The sequence below is a fragment of the Erinaceus europaeus genome, chromosome 19, assembly GCF_950295315.1.
Source record: "Erinaceus europaeus chromosome 19, mEriEur2.1, whole genome shotgun sequence".
NCBI classification, from domain to species: Eukaryota; Metazoa; Chordata; class Mammalia; order Eulipotyphla; family Erinaceidae; genus Erinaceus; species Erinaceus europaeus.
This window is the reverse complement of record NC_080180.1, coordinates 41894535-41913043: the sequence shown is the minus strand read 5'-3', so window position 1 is coordinate 41913043 and position 18509 is coordinate 41894535. Positions and strand designations below refer to the sequence as shown.

General features: G+C 33.5%; 1 protein-coding gene across 1 annotated transcript in view; it reads right to left on the bottom strand.

The window, feature by feature from the left end:
• FSTL5 (follistatin like 5) overlaps positions 1 to 18509 on the bottom strand; it is a 736076-nt gene that overhangs the window by 310019 nt on the left and 407548 nt on the right. Inside the window, exon 6 of the mRNA XM_007529584.3 lies at positions 10595 to 10715. Coding sequence (XP_007529646.1) covers positions 10595 to 10715 — 121 coding nt within the window. The remainder of the gene's footprint in view (positions 1 to 10594; positions 10716 to 18509) is intronic.

The window sequence follows — 18509 nt, the reverse complement described above, 5'->3', positions numbered from 1 at the left end:
ATGCCTAAAGGAATCATACTTGGGCATCATCAGTTATGATACAACCTCAGTAGTAAAGACAGTCTAAGCAAAAACACCTCCCAGACAGTTCCAGAAGCATAAACAGAATAACCAGGGATCAATTCAAGAAGTTTCTGAAAAGTTGTCATGAAAATAAATGGGATTAACTATGTCAAAATTCCAATAAGTTAATAAAATTTTTTGAAAGTTTAAAACCACCTCAGGCAAACTCTATGCCAGAATATTTTGTAGATATTATGTTGAAATCTTGGGAACGTAATTTTAAGTCATTTGTACCAAGTTGTTAGTGACAACATACGTTTCAGTGTAGAAAATAAGAATGATTGATCACTTCCCATTTTTTAATGTCAGTATCACTTTGCATTAGAAATGGTATTCATAGTATCTGTATAAAAGAATCAATAGATCAGAAAATATGAGTGTTCCAATAAAAGAGCAATTTAAATATCTAGCCTTGTCAGCTTTCTGGTATAGCAAATAATATTCTTCTATGCTTTTCTATGCAAAAATGTGTCATGACTTTTCTGACAAACACAATAAATCTGTAATTAAATTTACTCACTAGGAGATCAGTGCCAGAGGCTTTAAATAAAAAAATAAGAAGTGAAGATACTATAGTTCAAACAGTGTAAAAGTAATCCCTATGGTTTATTTTAAGGAATTGCCCATTTTAATAAATAGTAGAATTCAGAACTTCTTTATTAAAAATATTTTTTATATTTATTTATTTTCCCTTTTGTTGCCCTTATTGTTTTTTTATTATTGTTGTTATTGATGTTGTTGTTAGATAGGACAGAGAAATGGAGAGACGAGGGGAAGACAGAGAGGGGAAGAGAAAGAGAGATACCTACAGACTTGCTTCATCACTTGTGAAGTGACTCCCCTGCAGGTGGGGAACAGGGGACTCAAACTGGGGTCTCAAACCTGGACCCTTCTGCCGGTCCTTGCACTTTGCGCCACATGCGCTTAACCCACTGCACTACCGCCTGACTCCCAGAATTTAGAACTTCTAAGAAAGTTACTTGCTGGCTCTCTCCCCTCCCCTTTAATATGTGTGTGTGTGTGTGTGTGTGTGTGTGTGTGTGTATATTAAAGAATTATAGCTCAAGTTGATGTAGTGTTACCTATTTTTAAAATGTATTTGACACATGATGTTTTCAATTTTTATTTTATACCCCCCCATATTATACTTTTAGAATGTATATCTATATGTTGGATCTAAATAATTCTTTTTCAGTAAAGTATAAAAAATCCTAGGTATAACAAAAGTGGCAAAAAAAAAAAAAAAGGAAACACCAGTAAGTGAAAAGTACTGAGTAATCTTTATCAAAACTCTCAAGTCGAATCAGCACATTCAATATTAAAATTTATATTACAAAGTACAAGCATATAACTGAGTTAAATTTTCAATCAGCGCATGTAGTAAGAGTCATTTCCCAATGAGTCTGTCAAATAATGGTGACACACAGTTTCATTATACACCCATCTCAGTATACAGTTTGCAGGAGCTGTATTGATGTTTATAGCTTTCTAAATCAGTGTGAGCTAAAAACACAGAATATCACAGCACCAGAGATGAATTCCTTTCCCCTTGCCTTACCACCTCGCAATCCTGCAGCTCCTTATTATCTTCTAAGCCATACTTGAACTGTACCTGTTTTGATTTTAATTAAACATAATACTCAATGGACACTGCTGCATTCTGTTTCTTTGCCCATAGTTTTACTTCAAATATTTTATAGCTAACTTCTCTACCAGCAATTCTTTTTTTTTTCTCTTACACCTCTGCTGAAATTACTGTAACCAAAGTCATCAGTAATGTCCTCACTGTGAAATCCAATGAAATTTATCTGTCATATACTTTCCTGTATTAAGTATAACTTCAGAAAATATTTAATCTTCCTTATTAAAGTTTCATAATGGTGGTGCCATTGGCTTTCCTTCTATTTTTTTTACGAGATTTTGTTCTTCCTGAATTACTGTTCCTTGCCCCTTCTGTCTCTTTATTACCCGCTCACTCAAGCTTCACACTCCCTATCAGGTTATCCGCATTCCAATCTGTTTCTAACACAAAGATGCTATTTGATTCCAGATCACATTACTCTCTAACTAAAATTTGTTCTACTTGAATTTGTAGTAACTCAATAATAAAATGCAATGCCAAGCTTACTTCTCTTCCCGTATCCCTTATTTCAATAAGTAGAACCATTATTCTACTGTGGGGTAAAGGTGGAAAAGTGCACATTATGCTTCATCCTGATTTCTCCTCCCCTTGAGCATGTAACTATGCATGAGGTCAAGAAACGCTAGTTTCATATATAGCCACCCCCTTGAATTATTAATACTTACAGACTACCTGCCTCTTCAGCTTTAATCTGAATTATAACTATATTAATTCTAACTACTGGACTTTAGTCTTTCTGAAATAACTTCTCATATATTAATAATCTAGAGTATATGGATGTCATTATATTTACATTATGCATTAGACCATATATTTATGAGACAGTGGGATCATGTTGTGTGTCCTAGACATGAATCAAGAAGAGACAGAGGTTGTGCTATTTATTAAAGACTATACTGTAAACCATTTCCCTCATAAAATAAAAATATTTATATTTAATTGTTCTTCTTATTAGATATATCTAATTAACATTGTTATTATAGTAATTTATGATTTCCTAGAGATAATTAGTATATTTTCCTTATGTCATTACCAATCTATATTCCATTAAGTGTTTCATGTAGAGAGATGACATTTTGAATATAATCATGGATAGTTCCTTGACTTAAAATGACTTGCACTTATTATAAAGTTTCAAGACTTTAATACCTATTATTTTTTAAGCATGTAGATAAATATAGCCGATTTACAACTCTTTTCAGTTTAACAGGCACAATTTATTCATTACAATGGCAGAGTGTAATTAGTTTATGCTTAGTAGAAACAGATATTCCTATGGATCTTTTAGCACATGAAGATCATGCAGAATTGACAGAAATTTATATAAGTCACACAAAAACTAGATTGCTAAATATACTGACATTTAAGTATATGTGTGTTAGATTTGGAATTTCAATTCATATTAAACTAGTAGCACTTCAGAAAAAATTAAAATTATATGATTCATCATTTCACATATTTTTGTTATAGTATAGACAAATAGTTCATGATTTAACTCAGAAAATAAAGTGAAAAAAGTATGCTTGAAATAGTTATCTTTCTCTAAATTGGCAAAGTTTTTGATTACCAAGAAAGTCTAAATATAAACAGTTTATTCAAACTAAGAATCATCCAATATCATCTTAATTGAGCTGAGTTGCAATAAATAGATTTTTTTAATCTGAACATCATTTCTAAAATGTAATGCTTCATTTCAATGAATGTCTGTCTTTTCTGATGTTTAATTACTTGCATTTTACTATAAATTAAAAACAAAAATACAGAGCTCCATGCAAATCAAAATTAGTCAACATGACTAAACTTCTACTTAGAATGAAATAAAGTGCTGGATTCTTTTATGTTATCACAAATTGTTGTAGGTAGCAATGACAGTATTTTTAGTTGTTTAAGAAAAATGTGCTCTGAAAACTCTTATACGTTTCACTGAAGATATTCTAGACAACAGAATGACTGACAAGGTGACAGGGGATCACTATGTGGTCAAAGGGTTTAGTCTTTCATCTAAGTATTCAGCATTATGCCACTGACCTCATTTTGTAATAACTGAATTCCATTAAAAAGATTTACAAGCTTGTTAATCAGTCAAGGCTTGACTTTGAATACTTGACACATTGAGGCTATGTATCTTTTCCACCTGTGTAAAAATTGAAGGATTTTTTTTGAATGTAAAAAATTATGGCGAAAAAGTAAGAATTGACCAATCAATGCCTATTGAAAGCTAATAAATAATTAATCTTACTCTCAAATATGGAAGTGCTTTTATGGAAAGTATTATAGCTACACTACTACTACTACTACTAAGTGCTGATTGATGATATTCCATTTTCATTACTAAGTATGTCTGGCTTGCAAAAGACCCTTTACTTCCATTTTATACTGACAAAAGGAAAATAAACTGCATTTCAAGAAATCTGCCTAGCCATGTATCTACCATTAAATGATTACTGACTCCAATATGTTTCTTAAATAATTTGTATTTAATACTTTAGGATATCCATATAAAAACTTTCTAATTATTTGGGTTATTGTTCTCAGGTACCTTTTGGGGCAATACATTCTGTGTGAAGAAAACATTTTACACTTATTTTATCTATTATTTTTATCATTATCTGTCTGTGACTAAAAAAATAAAATATCACTGAGGAAGGTTTTCCCTTTGCTATGCTCTCCAACTCAGGTTTGAAAACCCCCCAGATCCAATGAGTAGTACATTTTAGTAGCCTGGTATCTCTTCCTATGTTCTTTTGTCTCTCTGTCTCTCCTTTTGAAAGAAAAAAAGTAAATCCTGTGCAGTACAATCCTAGTAATAACAAAGAAAAATCTTTAATGTCAAAAATTAATTTTTATCAAGATTACTTTATTAAGGAAAATAATATCTACAAGACAGGTATAATATAAGTATTTTTTTTAATTTCCTCATGATAGGTGTTTGTTTACACACCACTCCCACCACTAACTGAAGTCTTCCTCCACCATCATCCAGCAGTTATTCCAGGTGCGCTCAACTATCTCCCATCTTCCTCTTTTGGAATCTTTAGCTCTGCTATGGTAGACCACAATTAGTTTAAGTTTCACCTTGTGTTTTTTCCTTTCTTTAATTTTTTTTCTTTTTTTTTTTAATTTTATATGGACAGAGGAAGTTTTAGATATGGGGAAATGCAGAATGAGAGACACCTCAGTACTCTTTCAAAGAGAGATACCTCAGTACTTTTTTCATTGTTCATGAAGCTTCCCCTACCCTTATAGGTGAGGACCCGAGACTTGAACCTAGGGCCTTGTGCATGGTGATGTGTGTGCTCTATCAGGTGCATTGCTTCTCAACCTTTCCTTTTCTTTGATTCTTTAGTCTCAGAAATCAGGGAGGCCAGCCAGTTGCCATCTTTCTCCTTTTGGCTTACTTCACTTAATATAATTACTTCAAGTTCTATCCAAGATGTAGCAAAAGAGAAGATACCATCTTGGATTACATCACAGTAGTATAATATTGCTTATATGTAAAACGCATTTCTCAACCATTCATCTGTTGTTGGACATATGAGTTATTTCCAATTTTAATATTATAAAATAATGCTGCTATGGACCTAGGTGTACATGAATCTCTTTGGATAGATTATTACTTATTCTTTAAATAAATCATTAGAGGAATTGCTAGATCATATGTTTGTTCATTTCTAATGTGTTGTAGTATCTCCAGACTGTTTTACACAGGGTCTGAATGAATGTAGACTCTCAACATTATATCAGTAGTAGGATTCCATTCTCCATACATGCTCACCAGCACTTGACCTATCTGTAATTTTTAATTTATGATAATCTCATCAGTGTGAAGTGTTACTTCATGTTATAGTGATTGCCTTTGAGCATTTCCTCATGTCTTTTAACCATTTGGATGAATTCTTGAGTAAAGTATATTCATTTTATCTCCCCATATCTTAATTGTGTTCTTTTTTGTTGCTAAGATCTGTGAACTCTTCATAGATTTTGGTTATTCCTTTGTCTGATGTATGGTGTGAAAAGACTTTTTTTTACATTATGTAGGGTGTTTTCTGTGTGTGTGCGTATTTGTATTTTCATGTGTGCTTGATGTTTTATTTTGCTATGCCAGAGATGTGCAGTTTGATGTAGTCCCAGTAGTATATATTTTTTTACATCGTTTTCCTTGCTACTGGGCTCAAATATCCAAAAGTCATTTCGATAGCAAACATCATAGGTTATTCTGCCAATGTTTACTTTTGTGTATTTTATGCTTAACATTTAAGATGTTGATCTAATTGTATTTGAAGACCTCTAGTCTAATACCCATGTGTTTGATTGATTGGGACTTGATTTTTGTGTGTATGGTGACATGCCATGGCTCTGTTCCATTGTTCTGCATGTTTCAATTCAAATTTTCTCAGCACTACTGATTCTCTTTCTTCAGTTAATGTCCTGAACCCCTTGCCACAGATTAGTACATAGGTGTGAAGTATTTTTTATTCTAGGCTAACAATTTTATTCCACTGATTCATGTGTCTCCTTTTGTTCCAGTACCACACATAAAAAAGTAATAGAATTGAACATCAGAAAGCATGATAACTCAGTTTTGCCTAGATTTTTTTTTTTTTATTTTGGGCATTGTCTAATCCCAGCTTAACTTTTACCTATCTGGTTAAGTTTGTATAGGATAAACCATGACTACCAATTCAGTAGTGAGAAACTCAAAAGTTTTCTCAGTTTGATTAGGTACAATACAAGGTCGTCCTCTATTACTATCATTATTAAATATAATCATATAAAACCTAGCCATAGTAATTAAGCAAGAGAAAGGAACAAAGGAATACGGATCAGAGGACAAGAAGTAAAGTTGTCACTATTCATAGATGATTTGATAGTATACATGGAAACCCCAAATGAGTCCAGGAGAAAATTCATGGACATTTTAGGCACTATATTAAGGTGGGTGACTATAATAACATAAATGCACAGAAATCAGTGTCATTTCTCTATAAAACTAAAAAATCTACTAAGAGAGGAAATCTAGAAGCCAACACTATTTATAATAAAACTAATTAGCTAAATACAAATGAACTTAACAAGAGAGGTGAAATGCTTCCACAATGAAAAATATGAGTCATTACTAAAGGAAATAGAAAAAGACATAAAGAAATGTAAAAATATTCCATGCTCATGTAACTGAAAGAGTTAACATCACTAAAATGACCATTTTACTCAATGCTATATATAGATTTAATGCAATTACTATCAAAGTTCCATCAATTTATTTCCCGGAATAAATAAATACTTCAACTTTCTCTGTCACCACACTCTATACATATAGATGCTTAAAGCATAATATTTTAAAACATTTGTTTATTAATTTATCGTTGGAGACAGACTAAGCCAACACTTTGCCGTATTTAGTGCCTGTACATATTTAAGCATGTATATCATCTTCCTAATGCAAACACAGTCCACAAAAGCTAGTCTCACTACTCAAGAATAAAACATAATACCTTCTTTGAAAAGGGGTGTATTAACTGATAACAAGTATTGTAAGAAGCCACTAGGTTAGGTTACAAGAAACATCAAACTATCCTATACAATATTGTAAAAACATTATATTCTCTAAATAATAATATATCATTTCATCATTGCTAAGAACATTTTGTGATAATTCAAAAAGTAAAATCAGTTCTTAAAAATTAGATTGGTGACTGTCCAGTGCTTTTATTATCTAATATTTCTCTGTAGCTCAGAATATTACAAATTATACTTATAATGTTGACCCAATGGTAAGATTACTACAATAGCTGTAACATTAATATCACCAAAATTATGTAGATGCTCTTCTATATACATTTAATAATTCCTAGTAAAATTTACCTTATATGCTGATATTTTAGTATTTATAATAATTTTAATTAATTATAATTTAATAATAATTAATAATTATAATAATTAATAATTAATAATTTAATTATTAATTTAATAATTAATAATTTAATTATTATAATAATTTTTAATACTAAATATTTTAGTATTTATTTTTTATTTTTTATTTTTTCTCCTTGATCTGTACAACCATTGGTATTTTTACAAGATTCCTATTTACTGATATCTGAAGGACATTTATTGAGCATTTGCTGTGCTATCATCAAATAAAATTATTTATTTCCATTGTCTTTCTAGTTATATAATTCACTATTAATAATAATTACAGTTTGAATAAAAATTCTACACAATCACATTCATGCAATGCTTGATAATTTGCATACTGCTTACAATATTTCCTGTTCTTGTTATGGATCTAAATTATATTATGTCGTTGCAAATTCATGTTTCTTCATAGTATGGGGGTTTGGAGTAGGAATTAGGAGTTTTAATTATTTGGTTTAATAAATTATATTTGCATAACAGTAATAACAATCATATGTTGACTGAATTGTAGACTGGAACAGACTTTACTGTTATACTAGTTTCTCTTAATACTTTGGAATAACAAAGAAGGCCTGTTTTTTTCTACTTAGGTTACCCTTTTTAGTCATCTCTCATCTCTTATTTTTCCAAAGCCCAGTATAGCCATAAATAGTTCGCCATAGGTTTAATCATGAACTTAGACATTTAGATTTTAATGTCAGCTGTTTCTTCATATAAATATAAAATAGGAATGTTGGTATATATATTTGATTGGGGGAAGAGATAGGGAAAGAGACCACTGCACTAAACCTTCCTTCAATGTGGTGGCATCCTGGCTTGAAACTGTGTGGCACAAGCGTCAAGGCATTATTCAATTGAGCTAATTTGTCAGCCCTGTAATGCTACTCTTATTACCTTGGGAAAGTCATTTAGTCTTGCCACACGTTTAAAATATCAAATATTCAATGATTCATCTCATTTTATATTATAACTTATTTTTTAATATTTACTTTATTTATTTATTCCCTTTTGTTGCCTTTGTTGCTTTATTATTGTAGTTATTATTGTTTGATAAGACAGAGAGAAATGGAGAGAGGAGGGGGAGAGTGAGAGGGGGAGAGAAAGACAGACACCTGCAGACCTGCTTCACTGCTTTTGAAGTGACTCCCTTGTAGGTGGGGAGCCAGCAGCTCAAACCTGGATCTTTAGACAGGTCCTTGTGCTTTGTGCCATGTGCGCTTAAAACGCTGTGTGCTACTGCCCGACTCCCCTGACTTACGATTTAAAGTGGCAGAGGTAGGGCAGACAGGGTTGAGTCAAATATTACAGTGTACAACTACATGGGATTCAAGCCCCTGGTCCCCATTTGCATAGGTGAAGCTTTATGCCTGGGGTAGTAATACTGCATGTCTCTCTCTCTCTCTTTTTAAAATTTATTTATTTCCTTTTGTTGCCCTTTTTGTTTTATTGTTGTAGTTATTATTACTGTCATCGTTGTTAGCACAGAGAGAAATGGAGAGAGGAAGGGAAGACAGAGAGGGAGAGAGAAAGATAAACACCCGCAGACCCACTTCACCGCCTGTGAAGCGACTCCCCTGCAGGTGGGGAGCCGGGGCTCAAACCGGGATCCTTATGCCAGTCCTTGCGTAACCCATTGCTACCGCCTGACTCCCCAATGTGTGCCTCTCTTTCTCAACCTTCTACCTCCCCCTTCCCTTTTACTTTCTGTATCTATGCAAAAATAACTAAATATATATTAAAAAATAAAATAGTAGAGGTATATTATTTTAAAAAGATATTTTTATAACAGTACATATCCTATGACTTGCCTTTTTTTAATATTTATTTTATTTATTTATTCCCTTTTGTTGCCCTTGTTGTTTTATTGTTGTAGTTATTATTGTTGGATAGGACAGAGAGAAATGGAGAGAGGAGGGAAAGACAGAGAGGAGGAGAGAAAGATAGACACCTGCAGACCTGCTTCACCACCTGTGAAGCGACTCCCCTGCAGGTGGGGAGCCGGGGTTCGAACTGGGATCCTTATGCCGATCCTTGTGCTTTGCGCCACCTGCGCTTAACCCGCTGCGCTACAGCCCGACTCCCTTGACTTGCCTTTTTTTAAAAAAGAATAACCAAGTATATTAGTTTCAGATATTGAATTGAATTCCCTTCAACATTCTTTCTTTGTTGACTTAAATACTAACCAGTTAATTATTATTATCTGTCTGTTGCACATAGCTTGGAAATATTTCCTGTATGTTTTATTTATTTATTTATTTATTTATTTTTGTCAAACTGAAAAGTAAATTTATTGAAATCAAAGAGCTGAGTTCAAATCTCAACGCTGGCATCTCAAATAAAAGAAAGATAAAATAAAAAATAAGTTTTATTGTATTTATTTTCTTCTTTTTCCTGTATGTTTTTTTAGTCCTTTCTCTTTATTTTGTTTTAGAAATAACCTGTAGGTAACTTTTATTAAAGAAAATAATTTGTATAAAATACAAATAGCCAGTGATAAGTGCCTTCAAATAAGTTAATATATAAATTATCTAAAAATATTTTAGCATCAATATAACTTTCCTGAATATGTATTGTTTCTTAACATATAAGTAAATGCAATCTATTAATTTACTTTTATTTTCTAATAAAATATATAAAAATGCATTGTGGAATAATTTTAATCTATAGTGACATAATATTAAATGCTCTTTGTACTATATCCTGACTGCATCATGGTAGAATTAATGTCTTAAACAAGAATCAGTATGAAATAAGAAAATTAACAGATGTTTGACGCTTTTCATATAGAACTGCTAACTTCCTTATTTTTCATATATTTTTCAGTACAAACAGTTCAATTATTTCAGTCATTTCTGTTCTCTTAAGAAATAGCTTGTACTCTGAGATGACGTAATGATATCATTGTAAAGAATAGGGAAAAAATCAGGGATAAAAGAAAATAAAAAATAGTAAGATAAGGAATCTTATACTCACGGAATGCTCTATAAAATTCTTCAAGAGCCAGATGCTTGTCAGAATTAAAATCATCATATTTCAGTAGATCATACAAGGTACAATCTGAGAGATCTTTTCCAAGTTCCTCTTGTTTTATCACCTAGCAGAAAATTCATGAAATTATATCTGTCTTAACATGTGTAGTGTAATTAATTAGATACAATAATAACTTAAAACAATTATCTTAAGTTGTAGTTATACAATTACTGATGCTACATAGTAAATGGATGTTCAGTTACCGGTTACTTAGGTCTTATTGTTTCAAAGATAGTAATTTTAACGCAGGTACTTCTAAGTTATTTCAAACTTCCTAATACAAAAATCTCAAAGCAGGACGAAGAAAATCTGAACTTTTCAAGAGCATCTCATTGTTCTCTCATTTCCTTTGCCTCTTTTATTCAACCTCAAGGAAACTCCATAAGAAAAACTGACCTATGTCTCAGTGACCTATGTCAAAATAAAATAGATCTCATTCCCAACAATAATAGTAAAGTAGTTGGTTCCAACTTTTGTCATAATATTAGTTGTGAAAAATGAAGTTAGATTTTTTTTTCTCTCTCTTTTGCCTAAACTCCACCCCAGCTGGAAGAGAAGTCATTTGGGATTGTGCATTAACTCCCTCAGTCACAAAGGAGCTATTAAGCAAATGACTGTTTCTAGGAGCCAGATAGAATTAATGCACCGATTGATGATGGGAATCTAGCAGAGCATGGGTGAGGAAAATCATCTAACTGCTCACTCCTCTGTGCTCTGGTCTATGGACTAAAGCTGTAGCTTTTTTCATACTCTAATGCTTTCGATTATTGCCTGTCATATGAAAGAGTCACCCAAGATTTTCTCCAAATATTTCTATTCAATCTGAGTGGCTGAATAGCTGTGGTTACAATTTTCATATTATCCCCCATGTAAGGGCAATAGTGCACATAACTTGGATTTGTACATCCTGTGTGCATATGTTTTTTTTTTTTTGAAAGCAATGCAGTGTAACCAAAAAGCATAGGCTGTTAGCTAATAACACCTGAAATGTGCCTAATACTACAATGCACATTACCTCAATAAAACACTGAAAATTTTACATTAAATTTTGACATATGATAAAAGTAAAGCTGTCTACCAACTCTGGGTTGAGGTACTGCCAATAAGCATTAAAAGATATATAATTTCTGGATATAATTTAATATTTCTTCAGTTAGATTGAATAAAATAACATCTATTTCTCAGATGGTGTTTGTGTGTGTGTGTAATACAATATATACAGAGAAATATACATATACACATACAAGTGAAAGTCTTGGCATTAAGTATACACTCAAAAGTAATAATTTTTAAAATTACAAATAAGAATGTCTGTAATGTACTTTTTATTCAAACAATTCACTGTTGGTTTTCACAAGGGCTTGTGCAGGTTACTATTATAGAATTGCAATGAATTTTTGTGTGTGTGTGTTTTTAAATAGAGCTGTATGCTTCAGATGTTATTATATCACTAGAAAAACTAGTTCATTATTAGGTACTTTTGAGAATTTTCTAACCAAAAAAATTAGAACCTTTATATGATAAAAATTTTAGTTACGTGTGGAGGGTAGCTAGCATAATGGTTATGCAAACAGACTCTTCATGCCTGAGGCACCTAAATCCCAGGTTCAATCCCCCGCACCACCATAAACCAGAGCTAAGTAGTGCTCTGGTAAAAAAAGAAAAAAAAAATCTTAGTTATGTTTGAGTGTAGATTAGCTTTAGGATAAATGGGAAGACAGAATTAAACCTATGGGTCAGTAGAAGCCCAAAAGCCCCTTCCCAATCCATGAATGGCCATCTATAATGTTAACTTACATATTATTAAATATAATTTCTAAAAATGATGGACCCTCTGTCGTATATTGTATTCAATGTCTCTCCATTGTGTATTATATACAAATTTGCTGCCTAAGGTGGAGTTCATAATTATAAAATTCCCATCTCCATTACTAACACTGTTTATAATGAGTTTTAAGCCCTAAATTTTAGGAAAATTCAGACAGAAATATTAATAAGAGATCCTGATAGTTGATGCCTCCACTCCTATTAATCCAGTGGGAAGACAAATAATGATTTTTCATTTTTTTTTTTTTTTTTACTTTATTTCATTTTATCAGTGATTTAACAATGATTGACAAGATTGTGGGGTAAGAGGGATACAATTCCATACAATTCCCACCACCTGAGTTCCGTATCTTACCCTCTCCTTTGGAAGGTTCTCTATTCTTTATCCCTCTAGAAGTATGGACCAAAGACAATGATGGGATGCAGAAGGTGGGAGGTCTGGTTTCTGAAATTGCTAAGTAACGCTTTTTTAATGAGAGAACAACACTGCCCTTGCTCACTCTCTATTCGTTATTTGGCGGGTCATAGAAGATAACTTTTCTCAGGTGATAGGGTGACAGTGTGCTTGCTTTTACCTCTCTGTTCCTTCTAAAGATCTAAAATGCTAATTTTAGTTTTCTGTAATAATAGAGTATGGTTAAGCATTTTAATAATATTTTCAGTTATTTTTCTTTTCATATATGTTTTTAGAGAATTGGAGATGGAACCAAAAACTAAAAAATGCTTTAATCAGTTTTTGTCTAATCTTGTTATATTTTTATTGAAACAAAACATGCTTTACTCTGAAAAGGTAGATTTCTACCTTTTTCTCTGGGTGAGTGCTGGCTCTGCATAAGGTTATATGACCTTGATTTGATCTAGATTTGATTAAGTAGTTGTAAAATCATCTTGATAGAGAAATGTGTGTATATACTTATATTTTAGGAGATATAAACCTTTCATCCTCATCAATTTTTAAATTTTATTTTTTTTAATCAACCCACCATTGTTTTATCCAACTATTCTGTATCTTTCCAGGTGACACTAGAAAATTTCTTTCCCTGTAAGTTTCTAATGCAGATTTTTACACCAACTTGGATGTTTCTCATGACGGAGGAATTTAACTATGTCCTTTCAATCAGTATGGAGAAATTAATTTAGCTAGGGTAAATTAATTTATCTAGCCTTCAAGTGATGAGCATTTGACAGCTGGGAAGTGTTAATAAACAGTATTCATATAAATAAATTGGGAGATAGAACTAATATTATTAAAAGATTCATGAGCTAGACGGCATCCAGTATAGGTACACAATAATACTTCAGTAAGTTGCACAAAATATAAATTTTTAATTCAGACAGCAAATGGGACAAGAAAGTATGATTACTTCAGGTAAGAGCTGGGCCAGGGTGCCTTATAAAGATTAGCTCGGTAATGGAAATCAGGAAATTGCAGATTGATTAGTTTAAAATAGCACTTTTGAGAGAGATTAAAGGTACAATTAAGAGTTAGGGTATGCGTTACTTAAATATTAAATTTACCAGTGCTCTGGAGAACTTTACAAGATAAAAATATTTTTTAAAAATCACCTATTTTTTTCTGATCAATGATCAAGTAACATGAGTCTCCACAGAGCTTAGAGTCAGTGTGACAAAATGGAAGCGTTAATGAAATGTATATTGTCGAAGGAACTTAGACATAACAGCCTCCCAGAGGGGGCATATATTTAACTTCAAGGTAATAGAACTGTCAAAGTTGCAAGAAATTGTAATGAGTCAGGGATGATGCAATGTTTAGATGTTATATACTTATTTGTTACAAATAAAAATATAAGGAGAACAACATAGTCCCATAGCAACCCCATTGTTATTATTCACTTTTTTTCATGTATCCAACCATCCAGTCAACAAATCAACAAATCATTCTGATGAGTTTGTGTATTTCAGACTTTGTTTTAGGCTCTGAAAGTTATCATCAACAAAATAGATGAAAAAAAAGTCCTCCCAAAGAACACATGGTGGATCACCTGGTAGAGTACACATATTATCATTCCTGAAGACCTGGATTCAAACCCAGTTAGAGTGACCCTATTTATCCTGTACGTTGACTGAAAAGCTCCACATAATCCTTGTCTCTCTCCTAGTGATGACTAGAAGAATCCACCTTGACATGATGAGCTGTCCTTTTATCTCTGTGTCTTCTTGTCATAATGTGAACTTGATTCAGGGAGCCATCCTGTGAATCTACTGTCCAAATGTACCTCTCTTCTGTCTAGATATAAGTCCCAATAAAGTTTTGCCTAGAAGTTGTGCTATCTCTTGCCAATTTCCATAGCATGAGAACCTAAGGGCCTGGATCACAGAACTCAGTGGAAGGAATAAATCTCTTTAGAAACCAGATGGATAAAGAATAGGGAAGATCCCAAGGGAGGGAGGGAGGGGACTGGATATGGAGCTCTGTGGGTGGGCACCGTGAGGAAATTATCCCTCTTATCCTGTAGTCTTGTCAATATTTCCATTTTATAAATAAAAAGAAGAATAAAAAGAAATCAGCTTTAAGTGTACATGTTCAATATGAACTGACTCCTTGCCTACTTGGTCCTTACCGTGTATGTCTGCCCACTTTCTACATTTTCCTTTAGCCTGATTTATTTTTCTGTCTTCAGAAGCAACATGAGAGCTCTGTGCAGGTTGCTGGGGATAAACTAGTTCCTAAGAATGAAACCATCTCCACCGTCATGGAGGTAACACTTTAGAAGCATGAGGGGAAAATGTAGCAGGGCAATTAAATAAACTTGATGTTTGCAATCTTTCAACCTTGCTCTCTATATTTTTTCCTAGGATATATTTTAGGATATATGTAGAATATCAATCAGGGTTAATATCAATTATTTCAAAAGTTCATCTTAACATCTAAAACTTTTTTTTTATTTATAAAAAGGAAACATTGACAAAACCATACGATAAGAGGGGTACAACTCCACACAATTCCCGCCACCAGATCTCTGTATCCCATTCCCTCCCCTGATAGCTTTCCTATTCTTTATCCCTCTGGGAGTATGGACCCAAGGTCATTGTGGGATGCAGAAGGTAGAAAAGATAAGAGAAAAATCAAGAGAGAAGAAAGGGTTAGGGAGATAGAGAGACATCTAAAGTACTGCTTCACCACTCACAAAGCTTTTCCCTTGCACGTGGGGGCTGGAGATTTGAACCTGGGTCTTTGCACATTGTGACATGTGCACTCAACCAGATGTACCACCACAAGACTTCCATCTACATTTTTAAACCTTAGGTAGAAAAAAAAAATTCTTCTTAAAGCTCACAGAAATCCTCTGCATGCCATTTTTTAATGTACACTGATATTCTAAAGGAAAGATGCTACAACTGCTATTTACATTTAAAAATATAAATCTAGAAGCTTTTGGAAATTATCAGGCAATACAGTAATGTGTCAGGCTATAAAATTAACATTCAAAAGTCAGTGTCATTCCTCTATGCAAACACTAAGTTAGAAGAAATTGAAATCCAGAAATCAGTTCCTTTTTCTATAGCAACAAAAACAATAAAATATCTAGGAGTAAACCTAACCAAAGAAGTGAAAGACTTGTATACTGAAAATTATGAGTCACTACTCAAAGAAATTGAAAAAGACACAAAGAAGTGGAAAGATATTCCATGTTCATGGGTTGGAAGAATTAACATCATCAAAATGAATATATTACCCAGAGCCATCTACAAATTTAATGCTATCCCCATCAAGATCCCAAGCACATTTTTTAGGAGAATAGAAAAAATGCTACAAATGTTTATCTGGAACCAGAAAAGACCTAGAATTGCCAAAACAATCTTGAAAAAAAAGAACAGAACCGGAGGCATCACACTCCCAGATCTCAAACTGTATTATAGGGCCATTGTCATCAACTGCTTGGTACTGGAACATGAACAGACACACTGACCAGTGGAATAGAATTGAGAGCCCAGAAATGAGGCCCCATACCTATGGACATCTAATCTTTGACAAAGGGGCCCAGACTATTACATGGGGAAAGCAGAGTCTCTTCAACAAATGGTGTTGGAAACAATGGGTTGAAACATGCAGAAGAATGAAACTGAATCACTGTATTTCACCAAATACAAAAGTAAATTCCAAGTGGATCAAGGACTTGGATGTTAGACCAGAAACTATCAGATACTTAGAGGAAAATATTGGCAGAACTTTTTTCCGCATAAATTTTAAAGACATTTTCAATGAAACGAATCCAATTACAAGGAAGACTAAGGCAAGTATAAACCTATGGGACTACATCAAATTAAAAAGCTTCTTCACAGCAAAAGAAACCACTACCCAAACCAAGAGACCCCCTCACAGAATGGGAGAAGATTTTTACATGCCATACATCAGATAAGAGTTTAATAACCAACATATATAAAGAGCTTGCCAGACTCAACAACAAGACAACAAATAACCCCATCCAAAAATGGGGGGAGGACTTGGACAGAATATTCACCACAGAAGAGATCCAAAAGGCCGAGAAACACATGAAAAAATGCTCCAAGTCTCTGATTGTCAGAGAAATGCAAATCAAGACAACAATGAGATATCACTTCACTCCTGTGAGAATGTCATACATCAGAAAAGGTAACAGCAGCAAATGATGGAGAGGGTGTGGGGTCAAAGGAACCCTCCTGCACTGCTGGTGGGAATGTAAATTGGTCCAACCTCTGTGGAGAACAGTCTGGAGAACTCTCAGAAGGCTAGAAATGGACCTATACTATGACCCTGTAATTCCCCTCCTGGGGATATATCCTAAAGAACCCAATACATCCATCCAAAAAGATCTGTGTACACATATGTTCTTGGCAGCACAATTTGTAATAGCCAAAACCTGGAAGCAATCCAGGTGTCCAACAACAGATGAGTGGCTGAGCAAGTTGTGGTCTATATACACAATGGAATACTACTCAGCTATTAAAAAAGGTGGCTCCACTGTTTTCAGCCGATCTTGGATGGGCCTTGAAAAAATCATGTTGAGTGAAATAAGTCAGAAACAGAAGGATGAATATGGGATGATCTCACTCTCAGCCCGAAGTTGAAAAACAAGATTAGAAAAGAAAACACAAGTCGACCTGAAATGAAATTGGAGTATTACACCAAAGTAAAAGACTCTGGGGTGGGTGGGTGGGTGGGGAGAATACAGGTCCATGAAAGATGATGAATGACATAGTGGGGGTTGTATTGTTAAATGGGAATCTGGGGAATGTTATGCATGTACAAACTATTGTATTTACTGTTGAATGTAAAACATTAATTCCCCAATAAAGAAATAAATTATTAAAAATATATATATAAATCTGAATTTTTCATTGTTATGTTAATGTTAGTCACAGTACAATAGAAAATAACATTCTGAAAATATTTATCAATATTTCTAGTAACAGTTGGAAGTACTATTGGTTTTATTGAAGCCCTCAGCTGCACCTATATCAATATTTACAGGCCTTATCTTTCTGCAAGTGCTAATTGTTGCTATTATTATTACTCTAAAAGTTTTTAGCACTTGAAATTCCTACTACTTCTAGGATCTCCCTACTGACTTTGCTATTCTAAGCCAAATATCAGGTTTCTACTCTATTCTGTTCTATACCTGATAGGTTTATAGGCTCTTAATTTTTTTTTTTTTTTTTTTTTTTTTGCCTCCAGAGTTATTGCTGGGGCTCGGTGCCTGCACTATGAATCCACTGCTCCTGGAGGGTATTTTTTCCTTTTTGTTGCCCTTGTTGTTTATTGTTGTTTTTGTTGCTATTGTTGTTATTGCTATCATTGTTGCTGGATAGCACAGAGGGAAATGGAGAGAGGAGGGGAAGACAGAGAGGGGGAAAGATAGACACCTGCATACCTGCTTCACAGCCTGTGAAGTGACTCCCCTGCAGGTTGGTAGCTGGGGGGCTGGGGACTGGAACCAGGATCCTTATGCTGGTCCTTGCACTTTGCGCCATATTTGCTTAACCCTCTGTGCTACTGCCTAGGCCCTGGCTCTTAACATTTAAGGAGGAT